Source organism: Oreochromis aureus, linkage group 22 (genome assembly GCF_013358895.1).
Source record: "Oreochromis aureus strain Israel breed Guangdong linkage group 22, ZZ_aureus, whole genome shotgun sequence".
Taxonomy (NCBI): domain Eukaryota; kingdom Metazoa; phylum Chordata; class Actinopteri; order Cichliformes; family Cichlidae; genus Oreochromis; species Oreochromis aureus.
In genome coordinates, this window is record NC_052962.1 from 26,809,581 (window position 1) to 26,835,901 (window position 26,321).

At 40.6% G+C, this 26,321-nt stretch overlaps 1 protein-coding gene across 8 annotated transcripts in view; it reads left to right on the forward strand.

Moving 5' to 3' along the window:
- The window catches only part of LOC116317104 (MAP7 domain-containing protein 1-like), a 52,382-nt gene that overhangs the window by 14,472 nt on the left and 11,589 nt on the right, over positions 1-26,321 (forward strand). For 2 of the 8 annotated variants that reach the window (XM_031735769.2, XM_031735772.2), the window contains exons 2-8: positions 6,866-7,084; positions 12,335-12,403; positions 12,620-12,640; positions 15,400-15,563; positions 17,509-17,617; positions 18,407-18,511; positions 24,875-25,000. In XM_031735769.2, coding sequence (XP_031591629.1) covers positions 6,866-7,084; positions 12,335-12,403; positions 12,620-12,640; positions 15,400-15,563; positions 17,509-17,617; positions 18,407-18,511; positions 24,875-25,000 — 813 coding nt within the window. The remainder of the gene's footprint in view (positions 1-6,865; positions 7,085-12,334; positions 12,404-12,619; positions 12,641-15,399; positions 15,564-17,508; positions 17,618-18,406; positions 18,512-24,874; positions 25,001-26,321) is intronic. The other 6 variants (XM_031735770.2, XM_031735773.2, XM_031735774.2 and 3 more) reach the window with 5 other exon arrangements.

Here is a 26,321-nt window from a genome sequence, read left to right on the forward strand (position 1 = left end):
TGATCACGTGGTTTTTACCAGCCAGCATGCGATGAGATGCACTTGTTTACTTGGCACTGAACGTGCTGTAGATGTAGCCTGTATGGGTTTTTCATAATGTTGCAGTGATGTCTGATAATAAGCATATCCCCATGTTTTGATTTTAATAATCACCAGGAATTAGAGCAAGCTGTGTCTGTCCCCAGTTAGCATTTTGTTAAGCTTTGGTGGTTTGACAGTAACCAACAGTGAGTAATCAAAGCATTATTAAAGCCGATGGCTTGTCTGTGATCCCTCAGAGAGAAAGTTAGAAGCAACAGAAGGTCTGCAACTTTTTCTTTGGCACTGTGCACGGCTGCTGTTTCTTCAGGTGAGAGAGGCGGAAAGAGCACGGCTCGTGTGCCAGGAGAGCAAGATATCAATCCACAGCAATTTGATGCTATCCATGGACACCACCCAGCTCTCTGCTCTCTAAAAAATACATGCTTAAGTGATATGAAAAGTGGGTAAATGGAACTTCAGTATGATGAACTGAAACTGATGATCCCTGCTGAGTGACAAGGATTTAATGGTTTATATAAACACATGAAAACCCCAATGAACCAGTATGCAAATACTGTGATATCTGTGTAAAACCCAGGAAGTTTTGTTTCTGAATTTCACCTGTAATCACTATTAAATGTAGCAAATGTTTAAAAACCTTAAAAATCCTACAAATTAGAAACATAAGTGTCCATATCCATGGATTTCGTCTTTCTCTTATTTACATTTGAAGGATAATCATCCTGCACCAGGCGTGTTTCCTGGAATTTTTACAGTGAGGTGGCACATGGCGGGTCCAAACAAGCTGAAATTTCAATGAGGTATAATAATAAGAAGTCATTTTAATGTGCACAGACCCCCATAAACTAGCATTAGAACACATAGCTGTCCCACTGAAACATATGATTTAACTACAAGGTTAGGGGAGCACCTCAGGCCCTAGTTTTAGCCACACTCCTGTCCAATACCTCATGGAAATAACCTTCACTAAAATCAGTGACCTAGAAGCTTCTATGGTCAGTTTTTAGCCTTCTTTTCTCTTTTTCCGTGTATGCCATATTATCTTTTAGTGGTTCCTGTTTGCAGTGTATCCATAGATGTTCAGGCAGCTATTGCTGTAATAATGTAATATTGAAGAAAACATTAAAATATTAAGATTTTTAGACAACTTCTGAAACATTTAGAAGCATTTTCATTCTCAAACCTTTAAGCACACATATGGAGGTTTGTTGGTGATGAGCGTGAGGGATGAAGAGATCATTACAAAGCATAAAAGAATATGATTGCCACCAATCTGCTACCATTGCTAACTGCCTGGCATTTACTGTATCTTTCCTTCACCCCGGTATGGGTGGACAGCTCCATTTTATTAACCGTTTATCCAATTAAGGGTCATGGGAGGAGCTGGAGCCTGTCCCAGCTGTCACACGGTGGACACATCAGCTTGCATTTGATAAAAGGTGATTCTGCAGAGCACAAAGCCTTTTCAGACACTTTGTTGAAGCTCAAATCATTTAATAATGACAAGTGAGTCATCTCTATTCTCTTTTGTACAAAGCTACAAAAAGTTTAACACTAATAAACCTTGTCTAGTTTTGCAGGATTTATTACAAAAGGGGCATAAAACAGTTCTAGAGTTAATTCTTCCCCCAGATTTTAGATTGTAGTCCCATCAGAAAGCAAAATCCAGCTCCTCTCCTTTCACTGCTGTCAGAGATATATAGAAACAACCACACCCATGCTGCACTTAAAGTAATGAGTACTCTCAGTCAGATCTGCAGCAGAAACCAGAGTCCTCTGCCATAGCTGCTCTTTGTTTTGTCATTTTTGCTGTACAGCTTCTTGCCGTGGCACTCTGTGATAATCTACAGATGCAGTAAAATTTATTTAAGACTAGATTTTCCCCCAGAAAAAACTGGAAAATACTTTATCTGAGTTTTCCCGGAACTGTGTGTAAGAGCCCTAAAAGAAAGAGAAACGGGCATTTGATCATGAGATTAGAAAAATTGACGTGTAAGTGAAGCACTCAGCTGTTTTTAGTTCTGTCCTGCTTGGCTGGATTTAGTTTAGATTCTTTATAGACTTTTTAGGTAACCAAACAATGAAAAGGATTGATGGTTGGGGTAATCCCTTGGTAACCCTGCACCAGTAGCAGTACAAATACTTTAGATAAAGATATGAGACTAATCTACTATGTGTTCTGTGCTAATTGAGTAATGTGTCCGGGAAACACACATTTAGTCAGCCCAAGTTTGCAAGTGGCCCCTGCAGACGCCTCCATGTTTGTGTCTGTGCTGTTTTTCACATCATCAGTCCTCTTCTGGATAAGAATCGGTGCTCTCTTTTGCCTTTTTCTTTGAGTCAGCGCTTCGTCTTCTTCAGTCAGGAGGTGTTCATCGATTTTTATGGATTTATTGATGAAAAGCGATTTTGAATTAGCAGTTTTTCACGATCTACCTGCACGTTCAACTCACTTCTACAATTATAGGTCCATAGAGCATTGCTCCTTAGTAGTTTGCTTCATAGTAGAGATGGTGACTTCTTGTTGGCACACATGAATGAGCCTAAATAAAAGAATCATTCAGCTTCCCTAAACTTTACAAGTTACTGGGACAGATGAAATAAATTCTGATCATAAAAAAAGCTTATAACAGAAAGCAAACCGTTCTCCTTTTATAATCGCTCCTCTCCAATAACCATGTGAGGTCACACTGATACAGCAGTAGTTTATAAAGGTCACATCAAACTGTAACATCAAACTCTCTGTTTTAAATAAGAGTTAAGAATAGCTTTATATAGATTTACCAGGAATGTGTTTACTCATAGTCATAGAGTGAGGAAGCAGTAGGGTTGTTTTACCTGAGACCTGTGTGACTGTGCCTTAGTCACACAGACCAGTTGTCAGTGTACTGAGTGTTTGAGTGGTTGCTGGAGGTAAAAGTCTTCTTGTCATTGCTTTGGTGACTAAGAGACGTCTGTAGTTTGCGTAGAAAACACTGACTTGTCTGCAAACACTTGCCATTTGCTTCCCTAAGTTGTGGCAAAACTTGAAAATCTGTGATGCAAAGCAGAAGAAGAGAACATTCACCTCAAGAGTAAAAGTTGTGTTTTACTGGGCTTGACGGATATTCCAGTTGTAATATTTGCAGAAGCATCTACTGAAATGAGTCCCCAGCTGTCTGCAGAAACTGTGGATGGCCCTAGACTTACAGTGCAGTTAATGCATACAGTTATATATGGAGTTTTTCCGGTGACTTTATGGTGACTATCTTTTGAAGCTCCTAGCACCTGCAGTGTAGTGTTTTTCCCATCAATATTTTAAATTCCTGGAATCCTGGTTTCTTTTTTAGCTATATAAGGCTGTTAAACTCTTTCAGTTCAAGTCAGCCACACTTATAATCTCCTCGTGGAAGGAGGAGCACTGCAATCCTCTTTTTGCCAAATCCTAATCCTTTTTTTCAACATCGAGTAGTAGCATTGCCGCCCTGTTTCAACATGATCCTGCATCCTTTTTCTTACAGTTGCTTCCTTATCTAAACACACAAGGGGCTTAATTCACATCCCATTATTCCCCCATTAGTATTCTGTGCTGTACTGTGCATTAAGGCCTTTGTTGAATACTGTGGGGATAGCTGGAGACAAGCCCGGTGTTAATCTGTGATTTATGTGGTTCGGTGAGCGTTTGGACCGGCCTGACGAGAGCGTCATGCTCCATCTGCCCATTGTTGGCTGACTTGAGTGGAGAGCTGGCCTCCAGCCTCCAGCCTCTCACCTTCCTGCTTCACTCTGTCTCAGCTCCTGTCTCATTATTCCTCTTCTCCTCAAGTCCTCCTCCATTGTGACGAAAACAGCCCTCTGCACTGTTTCTCATTGTCCTCCAGCTCTCCTTTCTCTATAAATCTTTCTTCTCAACCTCCACATGTCCTTGTAGAAGAGCACAACATGTACCTTCTTCCTGCACCGCCATGCGTCACTGCCGCTCTGTGCACTGTGTCACCGATTCCTCCAGCGTGACAGCCAGACAGGGAAGGAGGGACAAGCAGCTGCTGAGCAGATCACAGCGACAGCATCAGCAAGCCGCCCAGTGTGGACAGTCAGAGCAGGGATTTAAACAGGATGACGGGTCAGGGAGGTTATGATCTTCATGACCCGACTGAGAATATTAGTCATTTTTAGAAACAACATAAAACACTGTTTGGTTGGGTTGTAACTAGAGATATTTCTGTTTGTTTTGTTTAAATTATTGATTTTACAGCGGTGTCTATCCAGAGAGGGAGGAACGGGGAGTACAGCAGAGCCTGTAAAGCCTGTGAAAACAGCTGTATAATCACCGAGGCGTCTGACTTTGCAGACATTTAACAGGCTACACTACAAAGGGTGACGTGGAGATGTTGGTGTTGAACAGTCTGTGAGGGTCTTGTGCTGCTTTTACATGGGACTGATGAAAAAACAACTAGACAAAAAAAACCTCTCTCATTCCAACACAGAGCCATCCGAAGAATACTTTAAATCCTTTTCATGTTATCTGCATTCCCAACAAGGTGTTACCAGTTTAGATTTAAATCTGTATCTTTGAATTATGGTCTTAGTCAATATGAGATTCAGGCACTTATTTATTATTAATTGTTTTTCCTAATTACTGTTTGAATGTTGGTCTAAAACTGATTAAAAGTCAACATGATGATGATCTTACTGATTTTCTAATAGGCAATTTGATTTTCCAACAGAAAATATTTCATGCCTGTTTTAAAAAATAATTTTGAAATTGTAATTTTATAAAATAAATAAGTCACAATAATCATCAGGAAACTTTACATTGTCAGCTACGGACCTTGCAATCAAGGTTGAAACCCAAAGATTTAGTGCTCTGCTATGAGAAACTACTTGGTGACAGTGGGGAGGAGAAACTCCGTTCTTACAGGAAGAGACCAGCAGAACCAGGCGCAGGGCGGGGAAGCCATCAGCTCTGACTGGTGAAGAGACAAAAGAAAAGCCTAGAGGGATGACGAACATCAAACAGGACAAAACTACAGAGGGAGAGGACAGAGCAGTTAATGACAGTGATGGCTCGCAAATGCATCAGAGCTCAATCTGGGACAAAGATAAAAAGATTTTTTATATTTCAAAATTCTCTAAAATATGTTTGTTTTTTTCATTTTTCTTAATTTGACATAACAAATTTAAAAAAAGAAATAAAAACTACTAATTCTGATAATAGCAGCAGAAATAGCAAATGGACCGCTTTTCTGCTCTACTCGATATACAACATATACAACATGCCTCATTTACACATTCACACACATTCATACAAACAGTTTTTTCTGTGTCTAAGTGCTTTCTGTCTGACAGTCACACTCTGATGAAGGCACCAGGAGCAACTCAGGGTTCAGTGTCTTGTAGACTGATAGAGCCAGGGATCAAACCCAACACCTGAAAGACAAGGATGTGTTTCCAGCTGGTTTCCTCTAACATTTGTGAGTGTAGTCTGTATCAAAGGACCATCAGGACTCTGCTTATGGTGGACCCACAGATGATATTCATTAACTCATCAAAAACAAGAACAAAAAATCAATGGTGCATTTTTTTGAAAGCACACAGGAAGACGCGTGCGTTCATTTTGGCCTCACAGCTGTGGAGATGTTATCAACTGTTTTTTCAGCTGGGGTTAAGGCAGAGGTGTCAAACATGTGAACCCGGGGCCCAGAACTGGCCTGCCAAAGGGTCCGAAAGTGTTCATCAACCACACTGAGACGTCCTGAAAGTGAGATGTGCCACTGTAACTCCACATATTTTTCTTCTTTGGCTTCTTCTTTTGACTGGGCTGGATGTGGTCCACAATGTAAAATGAGTTTGACCAGAGACTAAAAGTCGGGAAATCTAAATGTATGTCATGAAATAGAAATAAAATATAAATTTCCCAGAGCCTAATTCAGCGACCGTTTTGTGGATGCAGTCCAAATGCAAATAACGTTTAATTTTAGTGAAACAAAACCCAGAGCAGCTGTGGTTTGGGGGGTAGAGCGGATCATCTGAAGGTCGGTGGTCTGGATGGTGAAGTATCCTTGCATAAGATACCGCTACATAAATCCCAGGACTTTTACTGCTCACTGTTGTGAAAAGCAGGGAAAAAAATGCACCTAAATTATCGCACAAACTCTTTGAACAGTAATAACATGTTTCTGTGTAAGCCCTGAAAGTGTATAGTTAGAAGTATTAGAGTCTCAGATGAAGTCGAGAAACTTGCTGAGCCCCAAACTCGAGTGGCTCCGTGGGGATATTCAGCCCGATTTAGTATTAATTACTCCCGTGATTATAACTGTGCAAACATTTTCTTTATTTTAGGGAAGCAAGTTGAAGCAGACTTACACAACCATCTCTAATGTTTTCCTCTCTGTACTTAGCCTCCATCCTCCTTATTAATGTGTGTGGTGGTGTCTTTAAAAGGTTTAATCTCCACGCTGTGGCTCACCTGCTGCTCCTGTGTTTATTAGTGTTGACAGGAGACTTTTTACCTCTTTTGCACTGAAGCCATCAGGGACTAAATGCAGGATTTTTTCTAATGAAGCTGAAGTGTTGCTTTAATGAAGCTGCCGAGGGCTTCACAGGTTCGCAGGAAGGTGCGTTTTCCAGCGGAGGTAGATGGAAAGCTTTTACTGGAAGTCTCACCTCGGCGATTGCACAGTAATGATGACTGACATGACAGCAGGATATCACATATTTGACAAAAAGCAGCAGTGACAGCATGAGGAGATTCATGTGCAGAGGTTTTTGGGATAATTACACGCTAATAAGCATCACAACTTTATATTTATCAAATGGTGTTTTTCTCCTTTGTGTGTTGCAGCTCTGCCCCTGCAGACAGACTCCCAGTCCATCCAGAATGGGGACAAATCTTTGGGGAAAGACCTCCTGACTCCAGAGGACTCAGCCGTCTCAGACCTTTCTCCCAAAACAGACTCCAGCTCCAAAACAGAGACCCCCCTTAAGACAGATGCCTCCTCCAAGACAGACGCTCGGCCATCCACGCCCGGCTCAAGCAGCAGCAGCCCTCAGCCCAAGAAAGGTAGACTGAGCTGCCCGGAGCCGTGTTTGTGGCAGCGAGGACAGAGAGTCAGTCTGAGTTTAGCAACTGAGGGGATTTTTATGTCTCTAAACTGAAGATGTAAATGGAAAGGAGGTCAAAGAGAGACGGGAATGATGTGCAGCAAAGTGGCGGTTTTGTGGATTGTGTACAGAAAAATTTATTTTATACAAGACGACCTTCTAGTGTTACAGGCCCTGGTTTTAGTCTCTGGGATTTTAGTGGTTTTGGAGTATTTGAGATCTTCTTAAGAATTTTGTAGGGATTTGATTATATCTAGATTGAGGTTTTGTTTCTTCTTTTGATTTCATTTTCATCCTGGTAAGCTTGGATACTATTACTCGTGCTAGTTGACTATTTGAGCTGCAGTCTTTAGTAAGTATTTAGGAAGTTTTGCCCCTTTTTATTTTAATCTCTTCATTATTATGAGTCTGATTTCTTGTGTTACTGTTGTTTTTTTTAAAGTTTTACTTACTTTTGGGTTTTCTGCTAATGAGTTTGTTTTGTGACCCTGTGTTTTGGGTCATGTTTTCTTTATTATTTTAGTATCTCGAGTTTAGTTTATCGTTCCTGTCTAGTTTGCATAGTTTTGAAAACCTGTTATGATGGTTTATTGTTCTAGTGTTTGTGTTCTTGGTCTTTATTTAGCCAAAGACAAAGACACTATCTTCTTTAGACAAAGAAGATAGTGACAAGAGATGATAGCGACTTGGGAGCCTGCTGTGAGCGGGTCCAGTGGTTTCCAGCGAGTGCTTTTTAGTCTAAAACCAATGATGTACAGATGATGTCTTTAAGTTACTTCAGATTGGTATGAGCCCTCGCAGCTAACAAATATAGAAGAGCAGGCTGTAATTCTCCCTTCACAGTACATGGATAACACTTAGACTGTGAATTATCTTTAAAAAGAAGAGAAGAAGTGGTAAAAGCATATCTGTGGGGGTGATGGGATCACCACTGCTGACTGCCCACTTCCTTCAAATGAGTCAACTGAGGTGAAACACCAAAACCACAGAAACAATTGTTTTCGGTGTGTAAACAGCTAAACAATAGTTCTAGACAGAGTCCAACAAACAAGGTAACAAAAGCTTTTCTGTATTTGTTCCAAAGTTGGATCAGAATGAAAGTTTTTTTTCTTGATTAACTGTGACTTCATAAATGATGAGAGGTGGTTAACGTAAATTTAAGGAAAAATTGTCACTGAAAATGGGGAGGCTACAGAGTTCTCCTTCAGCTTCCTTAAAGTCGGAGTCTCCTGAGCTCCTGCCTCTGTGGACGCATCGTTGCTTGTTTGTTTTAGACATAAAGGGGAATTCCAGCGATTTTACACATCAAAGGCGGTTTTCGGGTCTTCTGAGAGCGCTGCTGCTCATGTGAAAAAAAGTTGTTTAAAGCGTTTTGTGTCTCCAGAGGGAGCTGCATGAAGTCTGCCTCTGAAGCTGGTGTTGTACAGGCACAAAGAAGTGAGACCTCTGTAGCCTGCTGCATTAGCTGCTTGTGGCATAAATCAAAGGTTGCCAGGTCTGTAAAGCTGTTCTCACACATGCACGTCGGCTCTTAATTTTTCAAGAACTTACCTGAAAGAGCTGCAGGTGAGAACAGAAATGTCCAGTGGACTGAGATCGCACATTATCTGGTCTTTAATCTGCTCTAACCAGATCCCTCACTGGTTAATCTATATGTCAGAATATGACAAAGTAAGAAGTGTTGACTTCTGTTTACTGCAAAACCAAGCAGTATTTGAAGTACCGCGACCACCATTGAAGCAGACAGCTTCCTGCTAATTTGATTTGTGGAAAATATATTTACCTTTTCAAGAAATTGTGTGCATGTGTTAACGGGCAATCAAAAATAGCCCAGTACTTAGAGGCGATATCAAGAGAGCAGCAGAGGACATTTCAGAGTGTCTGTGTGTTCATGACGAGTCAGTTTTGTAGGACTTGGATGTAAATAAATTCTTTCATTTTAAACATATGAGAAATATATTTGTGGAGATGCATGAATATCTACAATTTAGACTTTAAATAAAAGTCTCATGCAGTCTGTCCATGCCTGACACATCTGACCCTGTTCATGTTGCATGGTGAGTAATGTACGACGAGATAATGTGTCTCGCTTTGCAGCCCACTGAGAGTCAGATGGTTTTGCGCCTTCTGTTATTCACATGAAGATCGTTGCTGGAGTATTTTTAGCCCATCCCACAAGCGTTGAACAGCTAATGCGAGAACTATTGTACTTCTTTACAAAGTACAACCAAGACCTGGAATTAACGCTCCTTTCTCCAGGCCTTTCCGTGTTTCCTTCTGTCTCTGTATAAAAAATAAACTGTACCACTCCAGCTGCATATAAGCAGTCACAGTAAGACTATCCTCCGTTTCTGATTGCTGGCGATGTCAGGAGAATCCACAGTCTGTGGGAGAAACTCAGCTCATAGGCTTTCAGGACACAGCATCAAGCAAATAGGACATTATGACCATTTAGTGCAGTTTATACTCACTATGAAGCCTCTGCAGATCCACCTTTACCCCTCAAAGCACACTTGCACATGCTCCTTACATAGTTTTAAGGTGAATGTTATTGATCTGTGGAAAAACAGGCTGAATTTGGGGTGCTTATTATTACAGTCGAACCCCGATTTCAGGCAGTGCCATTAAAGTGCGAGGTCAGAACTGCTTTTATATAGTGTTAAAATGACAAATGAAAATTAGTTACAGCTTCATTATTAGCAGAACTGAACCTTTTTCTTCGCCTGCTGCGAGGCTTTTATTAGTTGCTAAAACAGGAGTCAGCATTTTCTCTCTGCGTCGGCTGTGGGGTTCATTTGTTTTCTGATCGAGACCGGCTCTTCATGTTGATCATTCACTGCAGAGAGTGCGACTTTTAAGGTGGACTATTCACGCCCTCCGTTTTTCTCATGCGTGGACATTCACATGCTTTTTCTTCTAATGGAAGTTTCACTCTGTTAGTGAGCCATTCCCACAGGACAGCTGGTCGTGGATGAAAGCCGAGTTGTTATTTGTTGTGGGGATATAGAGTACAGTATGGGGTGGAGGTGGAGGTATGTGGTGGTGGTGGCGATGCATTAAGTGACGTCTCGGCGATACGAGACCTGCAGGCTCACTCTGGAGATTCGCTCTTCTCTGCTCTTATTACGTCTGCATACAGCCATGTAGGATACTCTCTGCAAGGTGGGGTGGGGGGGCAGGTTGCCATGGAGATGGGCTGAAGTGGTGCTAGGCCCTCTGTGATTGGTTTAGAAGATGTGGCATACATATTGCATAGCACGGAGAAGAACCACAAAAGGAGACGGGATCGGCGAGCACCCCAGGAGTCCAGTTTATTTCAGCAGCTCTTCAGTCACGGCCTCTCGGAGTCAGAGAGAGCTACACAAATCCTCGCGTTACACCAAAGTGTATCAAGATTCAGGCTAATTACTGCTTCAGATGAGCATGTCTGAACAGCAAATCACACACAGGAGTTTAAATGTTGACCTTGAAACTGAATCAGGGTTCAGATGTGAACTACCTCCTTTTTAGATGTTAAATATTCCAAAAATTGTTCAGAATTCATTCTAAAAATCATTGTGCAGCACAAGATTGAGAGAAACTGCTCTTAAATCTGTTGGTACTGCAGTGGATAGTCATGGATCGCTTGGCATACTGCAGCAGGTTGAAGACGCTGTATCTGGGGCAGTTATTGTTTTTGGGCTCCGTACAGAAATTTTATCTCATCTGTTTCACTGACCCTCAGTAGATCTGTGTCCGTGATATTCTGGGCATATTCTTTTATAGAGATGCTATAAAAAGAGGAGCCATGGCAGTCAAAGCATCCTGAGCCTAAATCTGTTCTGAAACAGCAAACTTGGAGGGAAATGTGTAACTTTTAGGGAAAAATAAGATTTTTAAAACCTAATTTCTGTCAGATTTGACTGGTTCAGCAGTTCAACAGGAGTGATTATGTCTGAGTGATCGCTGAAATTAAAGTTAAATGAGATAATGCTTCAAAAAAGCTTCCTAAATAAGCACCCAGATGCTTTTCAAGATGGGTGATGAATGGTGAGACTTGCTTTGGTTTGACTTTCTATTTTTCTGGTTAGAATGCTTTCTAGAATAAATTATATTCCAGATTTTCATAGTGGAGAAGTATGACACAAAAACAATCAAGCTCTTTCCTTTATTGACAGTAAGGCCTGAATTATGCTTCAGCTTTAAATCTATATTGTAACTAAGGGCATAACCGGAAACTCCTTTTAACCCTGTAACACTGTAACCTTCCACTTAACCTGACGTGCACCTCCTGAGAAATGCAACCACATGTCAGGTCTGCACGACTTTAATAGCGTGCAAGGTTGTGGTGTAAGGTCAAGAGGGGTTTCCAGTTCCGTCATAAGTTTGGACAGAAAGTCTAAAATAAGCTTTACCGTAGGTTGTTCTCTGCTCACCACACCAGAGGATTGTTGATTCCCTCCCAGTATCAGCTCCTATCATTTGAAACTGGGCCACTGCTTGATTAATTGATCAATCGATTGGTTGATTTTTCTACATGTCTTGGATGTACTGCGTGAACAGGAGTAGCCTGAGCACAAAATCCTGAGGGACTCCATTGCTGAACATCGAGTGGAGGAAGCGTGACATCCAAACTATTTCTTTATGTTATAAATCTGTAACATAGTAAGAGGAAGCTCATTAAAATAAGTAAATACATGTTTCTTTTGGTGTTGTTTTAAAAATAAGTTGCATTTTTTATATCACAGTCATTATTACGACTCTCAGGATGGCTTTTTAGAAAAACAAGTCCATGAGTTGCAGGAATTTTGCCATTTAGTTCGGGTCTGCTTGGGGTTAATAACTCGTGACTTTCTTCGCACAGTAGGCCAAATGATTTTTTCTGGGATTCAGATTTTAGCAATTTCAAAGCTGAGACTCCGTAGCAGTAATCACCTTTTTCACTATAGCTCTGCCTCTGGAGCTGATGTATATAGTACTGTAGTATTATACACACAAAATCATAGTAATACTACAATTTTTAGTATGTAGGAAACCAGAAATGTTTTCCTGCTCTCTTAAGTCTAGAGTCTACTTCTCACATACCAGAAAATTATCAATAACTCTGCAATCTTTTAGCTTATTGTTTTATAAGTTTAGTGAAGATGAGATGAAATGAATAGTAAATACAACTTGATGTGAAAATATGCATGTGTTTGTGAAGTAATTCTTTTTCTTTTCTCCCTTACAGACTCAGTGAGCTCGGAGCAAAGACAGAAGCTTGCGAAGGAGCGGAGGGAGGAAAGAGCCCGATACATCGGTAAGAAATGAGAACGCGGATATAAAACACGATGGACTCAGCTGTCAGCTCCAGAAACCACTGCTATTGGATGCATGAAGCAGGGATTTCTTGTAACCAACTTAATGTGTGCACATCTTTTATCTTTTGTATCCCTCTTTGTGAATCTGTCACTCTGCTCTGAAGTGACTGACGGTTATTGACGTCTCTTATTGTTTCTTCCTGCATGGCGCTCAGAACAGCAAACTCAGCTGCAAGGTAAGGGGCTTCGCTAAAAGCTTTCGCAGCAGTCATGCCATGTGGGAATAATCAGCATCATTATGTGGATCCTTTTTCCTTTCTGCCGTGCCCGTTCTTCTCCCCTCCATCACCGATCGCATTGGTTATCTGTCGCCACTCGGTGGAAACTTTTGAACTCCGTGATCGCTCTGCAGCCTCGTTTTTGGTTTAAATGTATCTTCTCCTATCATGTTTGAATCTATTTTGGCTTTTGTGTTTTGCATTCCCACCCAGCGTGCATGCTCCACACCTATAATTTGGGTTTTACTTTGTGGCTGCAGAATGAAACTTCTCCTTATAAAAACACATGAAAAGCGGAGGACGTCTCCGAAGCGCAGGCGGCCAATCAGAGCAGAGCTTAGTGGGCGTTTCCCAGCAGAGACATCCCATAGAGCCCAAGGCAGTTGGCGTAAAAAATGAGCAGTCATTACCATGAACTGAGGCCAGGCCTCGCAGACAGATTAGATTTAATTACTGCTTCCATTAGTATCAGTTATGTGGTCATGCTGCAGCAGTTGAAGTTAAACGTCGCTGCCTTTTTATCGAGAATATCCCAGGTTCAGACGCTCGGAGATAAGTTTTCTTTTCAGCCGTCTGCCTCTGCGCGTAATTATGTGGCAGTGTTAATCCTTTTTCCCATGTAGAGCCTGCAGTTTGTTGCAGACAGTATGCAGGTGATGCCTTATATGACAGGTTGTTATGTAACTGCAACTGTGCTCTAGACATTTTGTGCAGAGATCAGCATGTGAAAGCAAGTTCCCAAGCGTTAACCTGACATATTTTTCAGTCCTGTTAAGGATAATTAGATTTTTTCAGGAATAGGATTTAAGGAGTGAAGACGGCTTTCTCGCTGTTGATGAAGTGCAGACATGTGCGTGTCGTTGGCTCGTTAGCGAAGATGAGCCGCAGAAAACTGAACTAAATATAAAACACGTATTTGTGTCAGACCATTGCTGCATCCTCGCATAGCTTAGTGCAGTTTTCCTGTTGCTGGTTAACTCATGAAAAAAAAAAGACATTTCATGCCGTTCCTTCAGCTGGATCCAGCCTGTAACCCTCCCACATCTTCACCCATACTGACCGCTCCATTATTCTTTTAATGATTCTTTTCATATAAAGTATGATATGGAAGCTGATTGAAGACGAGTAAGCGCTGCGTAAGATGAAGGCTCTTAAATTGAGAAACGACTGATTGCAGTCAGATTGTTACCCGGAGAAATGAGCCACTGCAGTGTGTGTGCACAGAAAAACTGGCATCTGCTGGAGGGTGCTGTTAAAGACAGCAGGGAACTTCAGCTTATTTACTGTTATCAGGATTAAAGTGTAATGAACACAGTGTCTTCTGTCTGTTTTACCCGTTGTGTTTGGGTGCTGCTGTTAGAGGCCTTTAAAGAGCTTTAGCTGATTATATACTATTACAAATGAAGAACCGACTTTCAAATAAACCCGTATAACAGGCATAAATTACATTTTCATTACATTCCAAAATAACATGTGAAATAATATATTAATGATACACTGGCGTCTAATGCTTATGCTTTAGCCAGGCATGAGGCACAGCTCCAGGGAGTTTGGTCCAGACTGAAATATTATGACAACAGATGGATGGATTGCCATGATATTATCTCCCAGAGAATACCTTTTATAATTCTGGTGATTCCCCTCTTCTCCCTTTTGCACCAAACACAGACAAATCTTCCAGGTTACTGGTAAAATATCTCCACAGAGTTTGTATACAGAAATCTGTGGCTCCCGAAGGATGAGCTATTCCTCAGGATGAACTTTAACAACTTTATCAAACTTTTTATCTGGCACCCTCACAGCTTCAGACGCCTGCAGAATTAATCAGTCTCAGCTCTATTTCATGTTAAGCACTGAGCAGCAAAAATTAGCATTCTAACCCACCAAATAAAGATGCCAAACATACGGTAATCAATGGTAAAATGCATTATCCATAAATGTAAGTAAATAAATGTTATAATCACTGTAAACCCACAAAGCACCTTTTTAACCCTTTGACTGCCTGCTCAACCATTTGGTTGAGCATATACATTTGTTTGTTTGATTGTGATCATTATTGACCCAAAGTATTAGAAAATATGGACAAATAATTCTTTCATTGTATTGTTCTTGGTGAGGCAGTCAAAGGGCTAAAGTGGACCTCTTATGCTTTTCCTTATTTTCTGTCATATAAAGTTATACTGATGGAGTGTTGGATGCTCATAGTAATCATGGCTGAAGATTCAAATAATGAGGTCAGCATATGTAGAAGGAGCCCAAAGCTCAAGCTTCAGACAGTTTTTCTACTCTTGGCTGTGTTTGATGTCATTGAGAGTACTTTTTCTTTAGCCCCACCCACATGCTGTCCCAAACGTCAGCTTATGAGGGGCAGCCAATCAGAAGAAAGCTGGCTTAAAACTCGAGGAGCTAGCGCAGTTTGTTTCAGACAGATTATGAACAGAGGGTTTGTTCCAAGACTCACAAAATGATACATTTTGATTATTTTTTAACTGTAATTAATGCAGAACTACTTGAGTCCAAGAGTAAAAAAGATTAAGCCATAAAAGGTCATAATAGCTCCTCTTTAAGGTGCCAAATAAGGAAAAAGGAGTCCTTTGTTTATATAGCAGTAATTCACAGCATTGCAGAAGCAGCTAACACGTGAGACCTAAATAAACTGTTTCAAACTGATATTTTTTTTGTAAATAATTCTCTTTCTTTCTGTGGTGACCCTGCAGCTGCAAAGAAGGCTCAGTGGCTGCAGAAGGAGGAGAAGGCCCGGCGTCTGAGGGAGAATCAGCTGGAGGAGCGCAGGAGGAAGCTGGAGGAGCAGCGGCTGAAGGCGGAGAAACGTCGAGCGCTGCTGGAGGAGAAACAGAGACAGAAACTAGAAAAGAACAAGGTGAAAAAGTCAAGCTTCCCATTTATCTGTCTTTAAAGTTGACATCTGAATCGTCCAAAAATAGACTCTGTAACAAACACTGCATATTTGAACCCTTTCATGTTATTTCTTAGGTTGATTTTAATGATTATCCCTCAGCTGTTGGAAGAAGCAACCAATACTCAAAAAGAATATTTATGTCCAGTCACAGAATTAGTTTCTGCTCTCCTAAAATTGAGCACTAAATAGGGTCAGGGAGCGTTTATGTAACTAAAACGCTCTGCTGTACACAGTTTTTAATATTCAGTGATTTCCCCTGGGACTTCAGATTGATAAATTTTACTGTCTGACTGTGGAAAAACTGCTTTGTTGGATAACAGCACCATACAGCAGTAACTAGTCGTGTTGCCATCACAGAGAGGATGCCAAGCATTCAGCAAACAAGCTGCACATAAGTGTTGGGTGGACAAATTAATTGCTGACATCATAAAATATTCCCATTATGTAACTAATGAGCTTCAGGGCCTTTTTACACTCGATCCAGTTAGGTTTGGATTCACATTGCAATTATGCAAGTGCACTAAGAAACCCTACGTGACATCTAAGCCTCCTGTCTTCCTTGCATACGTGGGCTGCATCTCATTATACTTTTGTGACCTCATTTACCATGCATTTGCATGCTGTCATTTTGAGTAGATTAAAATAAATTAAGAGATTCACTTTTTACAGGTTTACACACTGCTGCTGTGATTTAGCCTCTTTCATTCTATCTGAAAATCCCTGTTACAGGGGATCCTATTACACTCATTTAAAGCTCCATTATTACTTCTAGAGTGGCTTTGTGTGACTCACAATTCAAAATGATCCTTATTTACTTTATACTGGCCCTAGTTGTACCTCCCAATTACATTCACTGTCTAAAACAAGCAGTTTAAGCTATATTTCCCCCGCCTTTAAGCCAGGTTCATTTTGATTGGCTGCTCCTGCCAAATGGAAGGTTTTAACATCAGGTGGGTGGGGCTTCTGGGCTCACACTCAGAGTGCAAGAGATCATCATATTAAAGATATCTACTCTAACTGACGTCACATCGGGCCAAGAGTAGAAAGAAACAGTGATTACCTCGTAGTTTTAACCTTTGGGCATGTTTTAAATGACTGTGCAGCATTAGTATAGCATACAGACAAGTGACCAATAGCCACGTGAGATTAACTTGTCCACTCTTTTGGACATGTGATAATCATGGTGACAATATAGGAGGATCAAGCGAATAAGACCACAGCCTCACAGACATACAGACCAGTCAGTAACCCCATGGTACCCGAATTGTGATTAGCTTGGTTGTTAGCATATTGCTGCAATCATAGCTTGAATTGAACTCATGGACTTGCTGTTCTGAAACTGAAAAGTGTGATACAAATTGGAAATGGAGACTGTTTGCCTTCAAAGTAAAAGTTTAAAGCATGTTGGCCACCGAGCTGAAGCACAGCTTTTACTTTGAAGTTTCCAGTTTCCTTTGCACTTTTCTCAAGTTGTACTTATGCTGGGCTAGTAATTAGCTATTAATTCTTACCAGCAGCTGTCAGACTCTATAACACAGTTTAACATCCTTTTGGTTATCGAACTCATCAGCTTGTTTGTTCACTGTACATTTTATACATAGCCCTGCGCATTTTATACATATCTCCGTACAATATTTCTATACATATTTCTGTACATTGTTACCTGTGTATACGAACTTCAGTTGCTTATGTATATAGGACCACCTTGTGGCTTCCTTTTATATTTTATATTCCCCTTGCTATAAGAGCTGTATAAAACCCAAATTTCTCATCCGTGGGATAATAAAGGTCTATTCTATTCTATTCTATTCTATTCTAATAATTAAGCTGTTAAGCTTTCATTTCCGGTGCATATTTACTATAAAGATGCCATAGTTTAACACTGACTGTGTGTTTCTTCATGTAGGAGAGATACGAGGCAGCTATCAAGAGATCGACCAAGAAGACTTGGGCCGAGATCCGCCAGCAGAGGTGGTCCTGGGCAGGCGGCCTAAACCAGACCTCCCGCAGAGAGAGTGAGTTTCAGATGAACCTAAACTATAATTATAATGATAATAATAATAGTAATACAAGCACATATGTATGATTTTCTCTCTGTTAACTCAAGTCTTTGTGCTGCACAGACTTGTGACTCACTGCTTCAGCTGATGCAACTCAAGGAAATAGCTCATGAAGGGTTTGCTGTCACAAGGGTGGGGTACCAGAGGCAGATGACCTACTCAGTAATTTATGATTATACCACTCGTAATTCCTCATTGTTGTTTGGGCAAAAATCAGTCCTGAGCGTCAAAGTTGTTCATTTAAACTCAGAAAGACGAGCTTGAAGGTAGCCATCACGCTCACGTTTCATTAGATCAGAAGTGTGAAGTGTGTTTTTTTCAGGGAGCTGTGAACTTATTTCCCCTTTCTCAAACTTCTGTTAATGCTGTGTGACGGGGTGGTGCTGAGGTCAGCACAGTTACCTCTCCTCCAAAGTGTGAAAGGCCCTGATTGTGTGTGGAAACGTGAGTGATATTTTAGTTTTGGTAGCAGGAAGAAAGCTCGAGGTATTTACTCTGAAATGTGACTTCTAACTACACCCACCCCTCCCACGCTTTCCCCCAAATTTCCTCCCCATTTCCCTCCAAATCTGACTCCAGATTAGATGATAGTGAGTCTAATCTCAGAAAACGGTGAGTCCCTGTTGACAGCTGCATGATCCAACCATAGCAGCCCCGTCTCTTGTCAGCCCTCAGCTGGGGCCGCCGCCTGCACCCCGGCCGCCTTGTGAACAGTTGTTGTCTGTTGCGTTCTCTCCGGTGCAGGCAGATGCTCGGCCTCCACGGTCAACTTGCCGAGACAGGTGGACCCTGTCATTAACAACAGGCTTTCCAAGTCCTCTGCCACGCTCTGGAACTCCCCCAACAGAAGTAAGGACGACCCGACGTCAGTGTCCACCAGGCTTCCTCTTCCCTCTCCCTTTCCCTTCCAGTTCATCCCCCTCCTTTTCCACCTTCCCCTTCTCCTCTTCCCCTAATCTGGTTTTGTTTTATTATAACTGTCGTCTCTGGTGGCCTGCCTGCCTGCCTGTGCTTGGTGACTGGTCATTTACCACCTACTCCCCCCTCTTAATCACGCTCTCGGTCTCGTGTGCATCGTGGTTTTTTTTACTTTTTTCTTTAATTTCAGTTGGTGGCTTGTCATTGATTTGAGTCTCCTCTGCATTTTTGATCAGCTTCCCTTTCACCTCGACATCACTGAGCCATATTTTGTGGTATATTTTGGTGTTTCATAGGCTTATAAGTTCACATCTTGTCACCTCCTTTTTGGTTGTCCCCTCCACTGTACTGTTGGTGGTTGGCTGTGGTGGTGGTGGTGGTGGTGATGGTGATGGTATAGGTGGAAGGTATAGTGTGATTGTTGCAAGTGAATCAAGTTTAGCAACTAAATGCAAATATATATATTTATGCTGTCTTAAACTATACAATATTGGATTGTTTCCTTTAGTTTTACATGTTTATCGATATAATGGCTCAGTCACACTAGAGTAAAAAAGGACAGAAACTTTATCGCGACTAAGAAACATCAGTAGTGGTCCGGGGAATCTGCAAGTAGTTTTGATCTCAAGGGTTTGACAGTAATAAACACAGACAGATTGCCAAAACATTGCAATCAATCTGTGCTGATGAGTGCTAATTAGCTGGGATACATCTCTTTGCAATAGGGGCCATTACTCAACTGGTTGTATTCTGATTATATGAGTGTAAACAAGCAAGGTTGCTTTAAATTGCCATCCAGCAGCATTAACTATTTGTAGAGGAACTTCTGTTTCAAGCCTGTAAGGTTATGGCTGGACTCGCCATAAGTAGATACTGTGAATTTCTGTGTATGTTGACAGCAACAGCTTTGCAGCTAATGGCAACAGATTTGTTCATAATCACTGAATTGTTACAAACAGATTGCACATAATTGCTAGCTTGACTCTATTCAATCACAAGCTGGTAGGAGACTAATATCAGACTGACGCTGTCTTATTGATGTTTTATCACACCAAAAGCTACTTTGATGATAGCATCTGACTGCAAGACTGAAGCAAACTTTCAAAGACAACAAGCTCACACGGTTAATAGTTTTGGTCATGCCACAGTCTCCAGCCATTATTTTCCCTGCACAATCTGATATCCCTGTGTTGGTGTTATTCTTTTATCATCATAATAATGTTGATCCAGGATCAACATTGCCATGACTAATGACGGTGTCTGAGCATTCAGTTAGCATTAGCCAAAAATTTTAAATGACCAAAATGAACTAAAACCAAGCTGAACGTTTGTTTTAGAAGAGTTTTATATAAACAAAGGCATTTTTTTCCTTTTTCCCCACATTGAAAGCTATGACATCAGCAATGTGATTAATCTGTTACAATTTTGATCCTGGACAGACATTATTATAACGATGCAGCCACAACACCAGCACGCAGATATCAGACACAGTTTTTTTTCCTAGTGTGACTGTGGTATAAGACATTTTCTCAGTTTCTTACTTTTAGGTTTACGTAAAGATACTTTTCAAGTATATATTACATCATTCTTCTTGTTCAAACAGTGCTTAAAATTATGCAACAAGCTCTGCAGTTAAAATAAGAAACTCATCATGAAACTGTGCTAGCTGGCTCTGTAAGGTTCAACAAGAAGTTGAAAAGTTATTTCTCCAAGATCGTGTTTATGCTTAAAAGTGGATTTTCTAATTTCCCGAGTTGTTGGTATAATTTAAATGGGCGTTAGCACGATTATTTCTACACCGTGTGTGTGCACTGTGCACATAAGTCAAGCTAAACAGCAACATCAGCATGCTAAAATGCTCCCAATGCTAACACGCAGACTTTTAGCAGATATAATATTCCCCTAGTTTACTGTGTTAGCATGCTGGCATGTTTTTATTAGTACTTAACACAAAGTTTTGCTTCAGAGGGTAAATGATAAAATGGAGTACTTGGAAGTATAGCCATCAACCTGAGTTAGTGTGACAGTTTCACCGTAGCTCATCAGTAACATGAAAAAACTACTCGAGTATTTCTGTCATTGTCGTTAATTACATTGTGGTTGTCACACACAACTTGACAGATCTAGGTTTGCTACATATATATATTTATATAAAGCTCTTGCATATTGTCTCAGATTTATGTCCGTTATATGTGTACTCAGCTGAGATTTCAGAGACCTTTTACTATAAACAAGCCACATTCACGCCGCCGCCAACCCCTCCAGCATCAAAATGCAAACTTTTTTCACTCTTTAAAAGCAAAAAATAATCATAGACACAAATCAGTAAATTGAAAGTTGTGATCGTTTCACAAATTGCCACAAGAATTTGATGAAAATGCACAACAGATTTGGATTTTCCTTTTTTTGCTTTTTTCTATTTGTTAAATTTTAAACATTGCTGTAGGTAATATTTTCGAATTTCCATTAAAGTAATATTTCAAATATCTGAAGCTTTTGTTTGAGGTTGTAGAAAACTATAAGATGATTTTAGCATGCCATGTAACAAATATGTAAAAATGTTTCACTAAAAATTCTTCTAAAAACTGAATTTTCAGGCCAGTTGTAATTGTCTTTCAATTATTTAAGTAATTAAATATTTTTTTACATGAACAGAATAATTTCAGGTGAATGCTGACAATTAGAAATTTAATCATAATAATAAATAGAAGTAGTCGCTTTAAGATATTTTTCAGCTTGTAACAAACTGAGCAGTTGTCTTTTTGTCAGCAGTACAATAGTATGTCTAAATTGCTCTATCAGACTTCTTTTATCAGTCTCCCGAGTTCCCACATACACAGATTAGCGACACTGTCTTCATCTCATTTCGTCACGCCTCATGACGTGTTATTATTGATCGTATCACCCATGGCGCAATCACCAGCTCGGTTCTCGGCTCGCTCGCCAACACGATACAGATTCAGATTTTGTGCTTGATCATCACTAATACAGACACTCCGATACTGCAGGCACATGAAAGGACGGTCGATAGCAGAGCTGCTGTCTCTGGGCCAGTTTGCAGAGGGTGGCGGGATGGTGACGTTTACAGATGCAGGTACCTCGAGGTGAACGGTCGATCAGCAGGCGGCAGCTCAGCCTCCCCTTGCCGCATTGGAGAAGGAAGAGGAGGAGGGAAACCACTGTTGCCTAGCAACAGGAGGTAGTCGGGTTATCAGTTTGTCATAAAACATGCTGTGAGAAGGATCTGTCCTGTGTGCAGCAGAGTTGACTGCCTTTACGGTGGAGGTTTAAGAGTGGCGGCATATCGAATGAGTCGTAGCAGCTCTGATCACACTGACCCTTGTGTACGTGTGGAGTTTGTCTGTAGGTGAGGTGTCTCACACTCTGGCTGGTGTGTGTCGTTACAACAGAGGAATGAAAAGAATCTGAACATCATCGTCACACATGGACGAAGCCTCTCTAAAAATCGAGTTTGCACAGCATGTTGTTGGTTAAAATTACCGGACAACAGACAGGAAGTCGCCAAAAACCCGACCGGCTGTCGTAAATTGACGGACGTCACAGTGAGACTTTGTCTGTCTGTGGGGTTTTGGACCAAACAGTAAAAGCAAGACTGTCAAACTCCTTTTAGATCCTGGGTGTGACGTGCAGCCTAATTTCATCTGGAGTGGACCGAACCTAAAAGCGTTTGCTTAAATCTTTAAGTTTTTCCCAGGTTTTTTAACAGTAGCCAGAAAAGCTTAAATGAAAGTTACCACTTTCTTTTTACATTTAAACAACTGACAACAGAAAGTATTTCACCCAGCTTTTCTTATTTATTAATGAACCATAAAAACAGCTTCTCTATATCTAAAAATACTTTTAACCTTTCAGGCATTTCCACTGCTGACTATTCGGGTTGGCATCACCACAAAAGGCTTACCATGTTTTTGTACTTTTGTTTTTTACCATTATTGAAATGTAACAGTAACTAAGGGGTTTACTCAAGTTTTCACACTTAAATATTACAGTTTGCTGAGTTGTTTTTGGCCCCCGGTCTGCATGTTTGACACCAGTACATGATGTTATTGAGACAATAACAATATCGAATTACCAAGTGATGCTGGAAGAAGTGAAAGTACGAGTTCTGCTTTCTTCTGTCATTTGTTAAATGTGGCATCATGTTTTTAAGGCTTTGGTTTTACTTCAGTTTCTTTTAGTTTAATAATACTATTCACAGAAAATTCTCTGGAAAAACAGCTGAGTTTAAGCCAGGGAAAATACAGAGTATATTCATCTTTTATTGATTGTGGGAAAACTACTTCAAAACTAGCTGTAGGGAAAACAGATAAATTTACCACGCTCGTGCCAAACGAGCACAAGCTTCATGCTTCGTCGTGCTTCTAAAGAACGAGGGTCTAGTTTCCTCTCAGACCTCTTTAATTAGCAGCAGTATGCTGAAAAAATAAATGTTCTAGAGTTCTACATATTGGTACAGTGTAATAATATGTGTTAGTCATTTAGATAAATACTAAAAATACATTGTTTTTTTTACAATATGCTGCATGGATTAGAAAGAAAACCATCTATGTTAAAATGAATAGTAGAAATTGTCATTATGTAACTGATTAGATAATTAGATTGTTGTTATTGGTGCTTTAACAGCACACTGTTTACTGCTTTATATATTGTAAATCATCATTATCTATAATCTATAAATCATTAAAAATGTTGTATTTGATGGTTGCTGTTTTAGTTTCGGCGTATACATACACCGCCCAGTTTTACTTTGTCCTGTATGTATTAAAATGCACACCCAGTCATCTGTATACGTCTTTATCGTCAAACCATGACTAAAACCACGTGTACGTGCGCTCCTGTGAGTGCCATTTATTCTTTCTTTCTTCCACCCTTTATTACAATCCGTTGGATTATATCCTCCTGTTGTTGGATGTTGACTCTTTGTCATATGAGACTCGCTAAAGAAGCACGCAGAGCCATGTTCAGGTCAGAGGAGTGCATCTGTGCTTGCAGGACAAACAGCACAGAACCCAGAAAACTCAGAGGCCTCTTAGCAGTTAGTGTGGGGTCGTGTAAATGGCCAAAGTGGGTCTTACCTGATTTTGTTTTTGAGTGGTAAGTCGTAAAAATGAACCAGGGACACTCCTCTGTGTGTGTGTTTTTTTAAAAATATTTGATGTCTTTGTTCACGACATGTTCAGGCGTTCATCCTGTACGACTTCTCTTCAGTGTTGAGTCTCATCATATCTGAAAGGCAGGCTGGAGTTTGACCAAACATTTCTCAGCAGCAGTAAGACTCACTGGATGAGTTAAACCTCAGCGGTCAGAGCTAAAGAAGCAATGGGGTCTGGGGATTTCCTATTTTTCCTATTGTCCACAAATCCCATGAATAAAGTGCCTTATGGGGCTCCATTGTTCCTCAAAATCTCCGTGACATGCAGGTTTTTTTTACTGTCAGAGTGCTGCCACAAACTATTCCCTCCAGAACACCAAATGCATATTAATCCGCTGTTGAAAATAGTTCCTACAGTTCTATTTCCTCCTGTTGAAGTTTCCACCTTTAAATCATATAACAATTCTTGTCTTAGGCCTTCAGTTTATCCATTATTATCTACTCTTTGGAGAACTTTCTTTGACTGGCTGCCTGTTGCAAACCAAAGGTTTGAACAGCAGGTGGGTGGGGCTTCTGCACTCGCAGCCGGAGGTGTGTGCAGGTGATCGTGTAAGTAATATGCCATCTGTTTGATATCATACAGAGCTTTTGACTCACAGCATACCGGGAAACAAAACCCAACAAGAAGAACATAGATTTTATTGTACAAAGAGATCTGGAATAAAGTATTTATAAATCAAATAAAAACATTCGAATCAACCAGTGAGCGTTGATGCTTCCCTGAAATGTTTCCGTAGCTGAGCGTGCATTCAGGTGCAGGTGGAAACTCGTGTAAAATCCTGTGGACTAATCTGCATTTTATTCCTGTCTGAGAATTCAAACCCTGAAGACACAAACACACTGACAGTCTGAGGGTTTGTCTGGCTAAATAAACACACGATGAAGGTGTTTATTTACAGGTGTTTACATCATAACCAGGTAACATCTCCTCATCCGGCTTCATGTGTGTGTTTTCGTGAGGTTTTCAGCAGCACACGAATGCAGCATAAAAACTCCACTCTGCATTGGATGGAGGCAGACGTAGAGAGGGTGTGTGAGTGTGCGTGAAAGTGTGAAGTGGGAGGTTTTTTAGTGTGTAGCTGTAACACTAACTCGACACTGACAGCGCCCTCTTGTGTCAGCCCGCAGCCTGCGCCTCAGCCCGTGGGAGAGCCGGATCGTGGAGCGGCTCATGACGCCGACGCTGTCCTTCCTGGCCCGCAGTCGCAGCGCCGCCACCCTCCTCAACAACAGCGACTCTCGTGAGTGTAAGACACCTGCTATACCTTTCTACCCTTACTCTGCTTAACCTCTGCTTTTGTGCACACGTCTTATTGTATGTAGTGATTTTTTTAAATTCCTTTCATAAAAGGAAAAGAGTTTGTTTGCTGTGACTCAAACAAAACAGAATAACATCCTAATCTTCCCCTGTTCTTTTTATCCTTTGTGGACCATGTGGTATGTTTGTCCTAAACTGTGCCTTGGTTTGAGAGTCAGTCTTACTACATGGTGCATTTATGCCGGGTTCAGGCTACACAATATCATCACAAAAACTTCTCAATTTGAATGATACAGACAAAAAAATGAACGATGATGAGGTCGTAAATCCCTTCATGTCAACCAGTGCCAACAAAACAACCAAACTGTTAGATTGTTTTTCATTCTTGCCATAGCTTGGAGTGTGAGGAAGTGTGGACCCGAATGCAGAGACCCAGCGAGGCAGTGTTCAGAACAAACTGGTTGTAATCCAAAACATTAAAGTTCCATCAAAAGTCCAGAAGCAACAAACAGGACGGATGGATAATTTTAAAAAAGCTCGCCCTCCTCAGAGCTGTTACGAAGTGAAGAACTAACTACAAAGATTAAAGCCGGGCGTAAATATGCTTTTTGGTTAAATGTGGCATAATGTTTTGTGTAGTTGGTCATGTGGGTGAGGCTCAGCGGAACCAGAACAGCATAGCAATATGGATGACCCTCTTTCTGAGGAGGAGGAGGACGATATAACTATCAACCAGAGGACAATGATACAACTGATGAGTTTGATGAGGAGTCACGGGTGTTGAAGCTGCTCCTGCCGAAATATACAAATCCAAAAGTGGTGATACGAAAACCAGCTATGCATGGAATTGAAAATACACCACAGATGTTACTATACAGTAGTTCATGATATTAAAGTAAAAAATAAATAGAACAAATTTATTTTAGAGAGATCTATTCTAATACTTCTCAGTAAAAAGAAGTTAACATAACTTTTTATAGACCTTTTAGATAATTTCTATGAGATTCAAATTACCATTTTGTTAGAATTAGAATGAGAGAGATGCTGTAAAGAAGGCTCTGGGGGCCAAAAGAAAAATATTAAAACCAGCCTTTTCATGGATAAGAGACCCGTTAAGAACTGACCCATTAACATAAGAGATAGTAATAGTTTTGTAAGTAGGTATTTAAACAAAGTGAAGTAAAAAACAAACTCGCCTCTCTTGCGATATTTTTTGGCTGCTAGTATCTGTCACTTGTTGCATAAATGTTTATTTAGTTTGTTTGTCCCTTTGTTTTCCTACCCAGTGACATGACATTGGAGCCAAACTA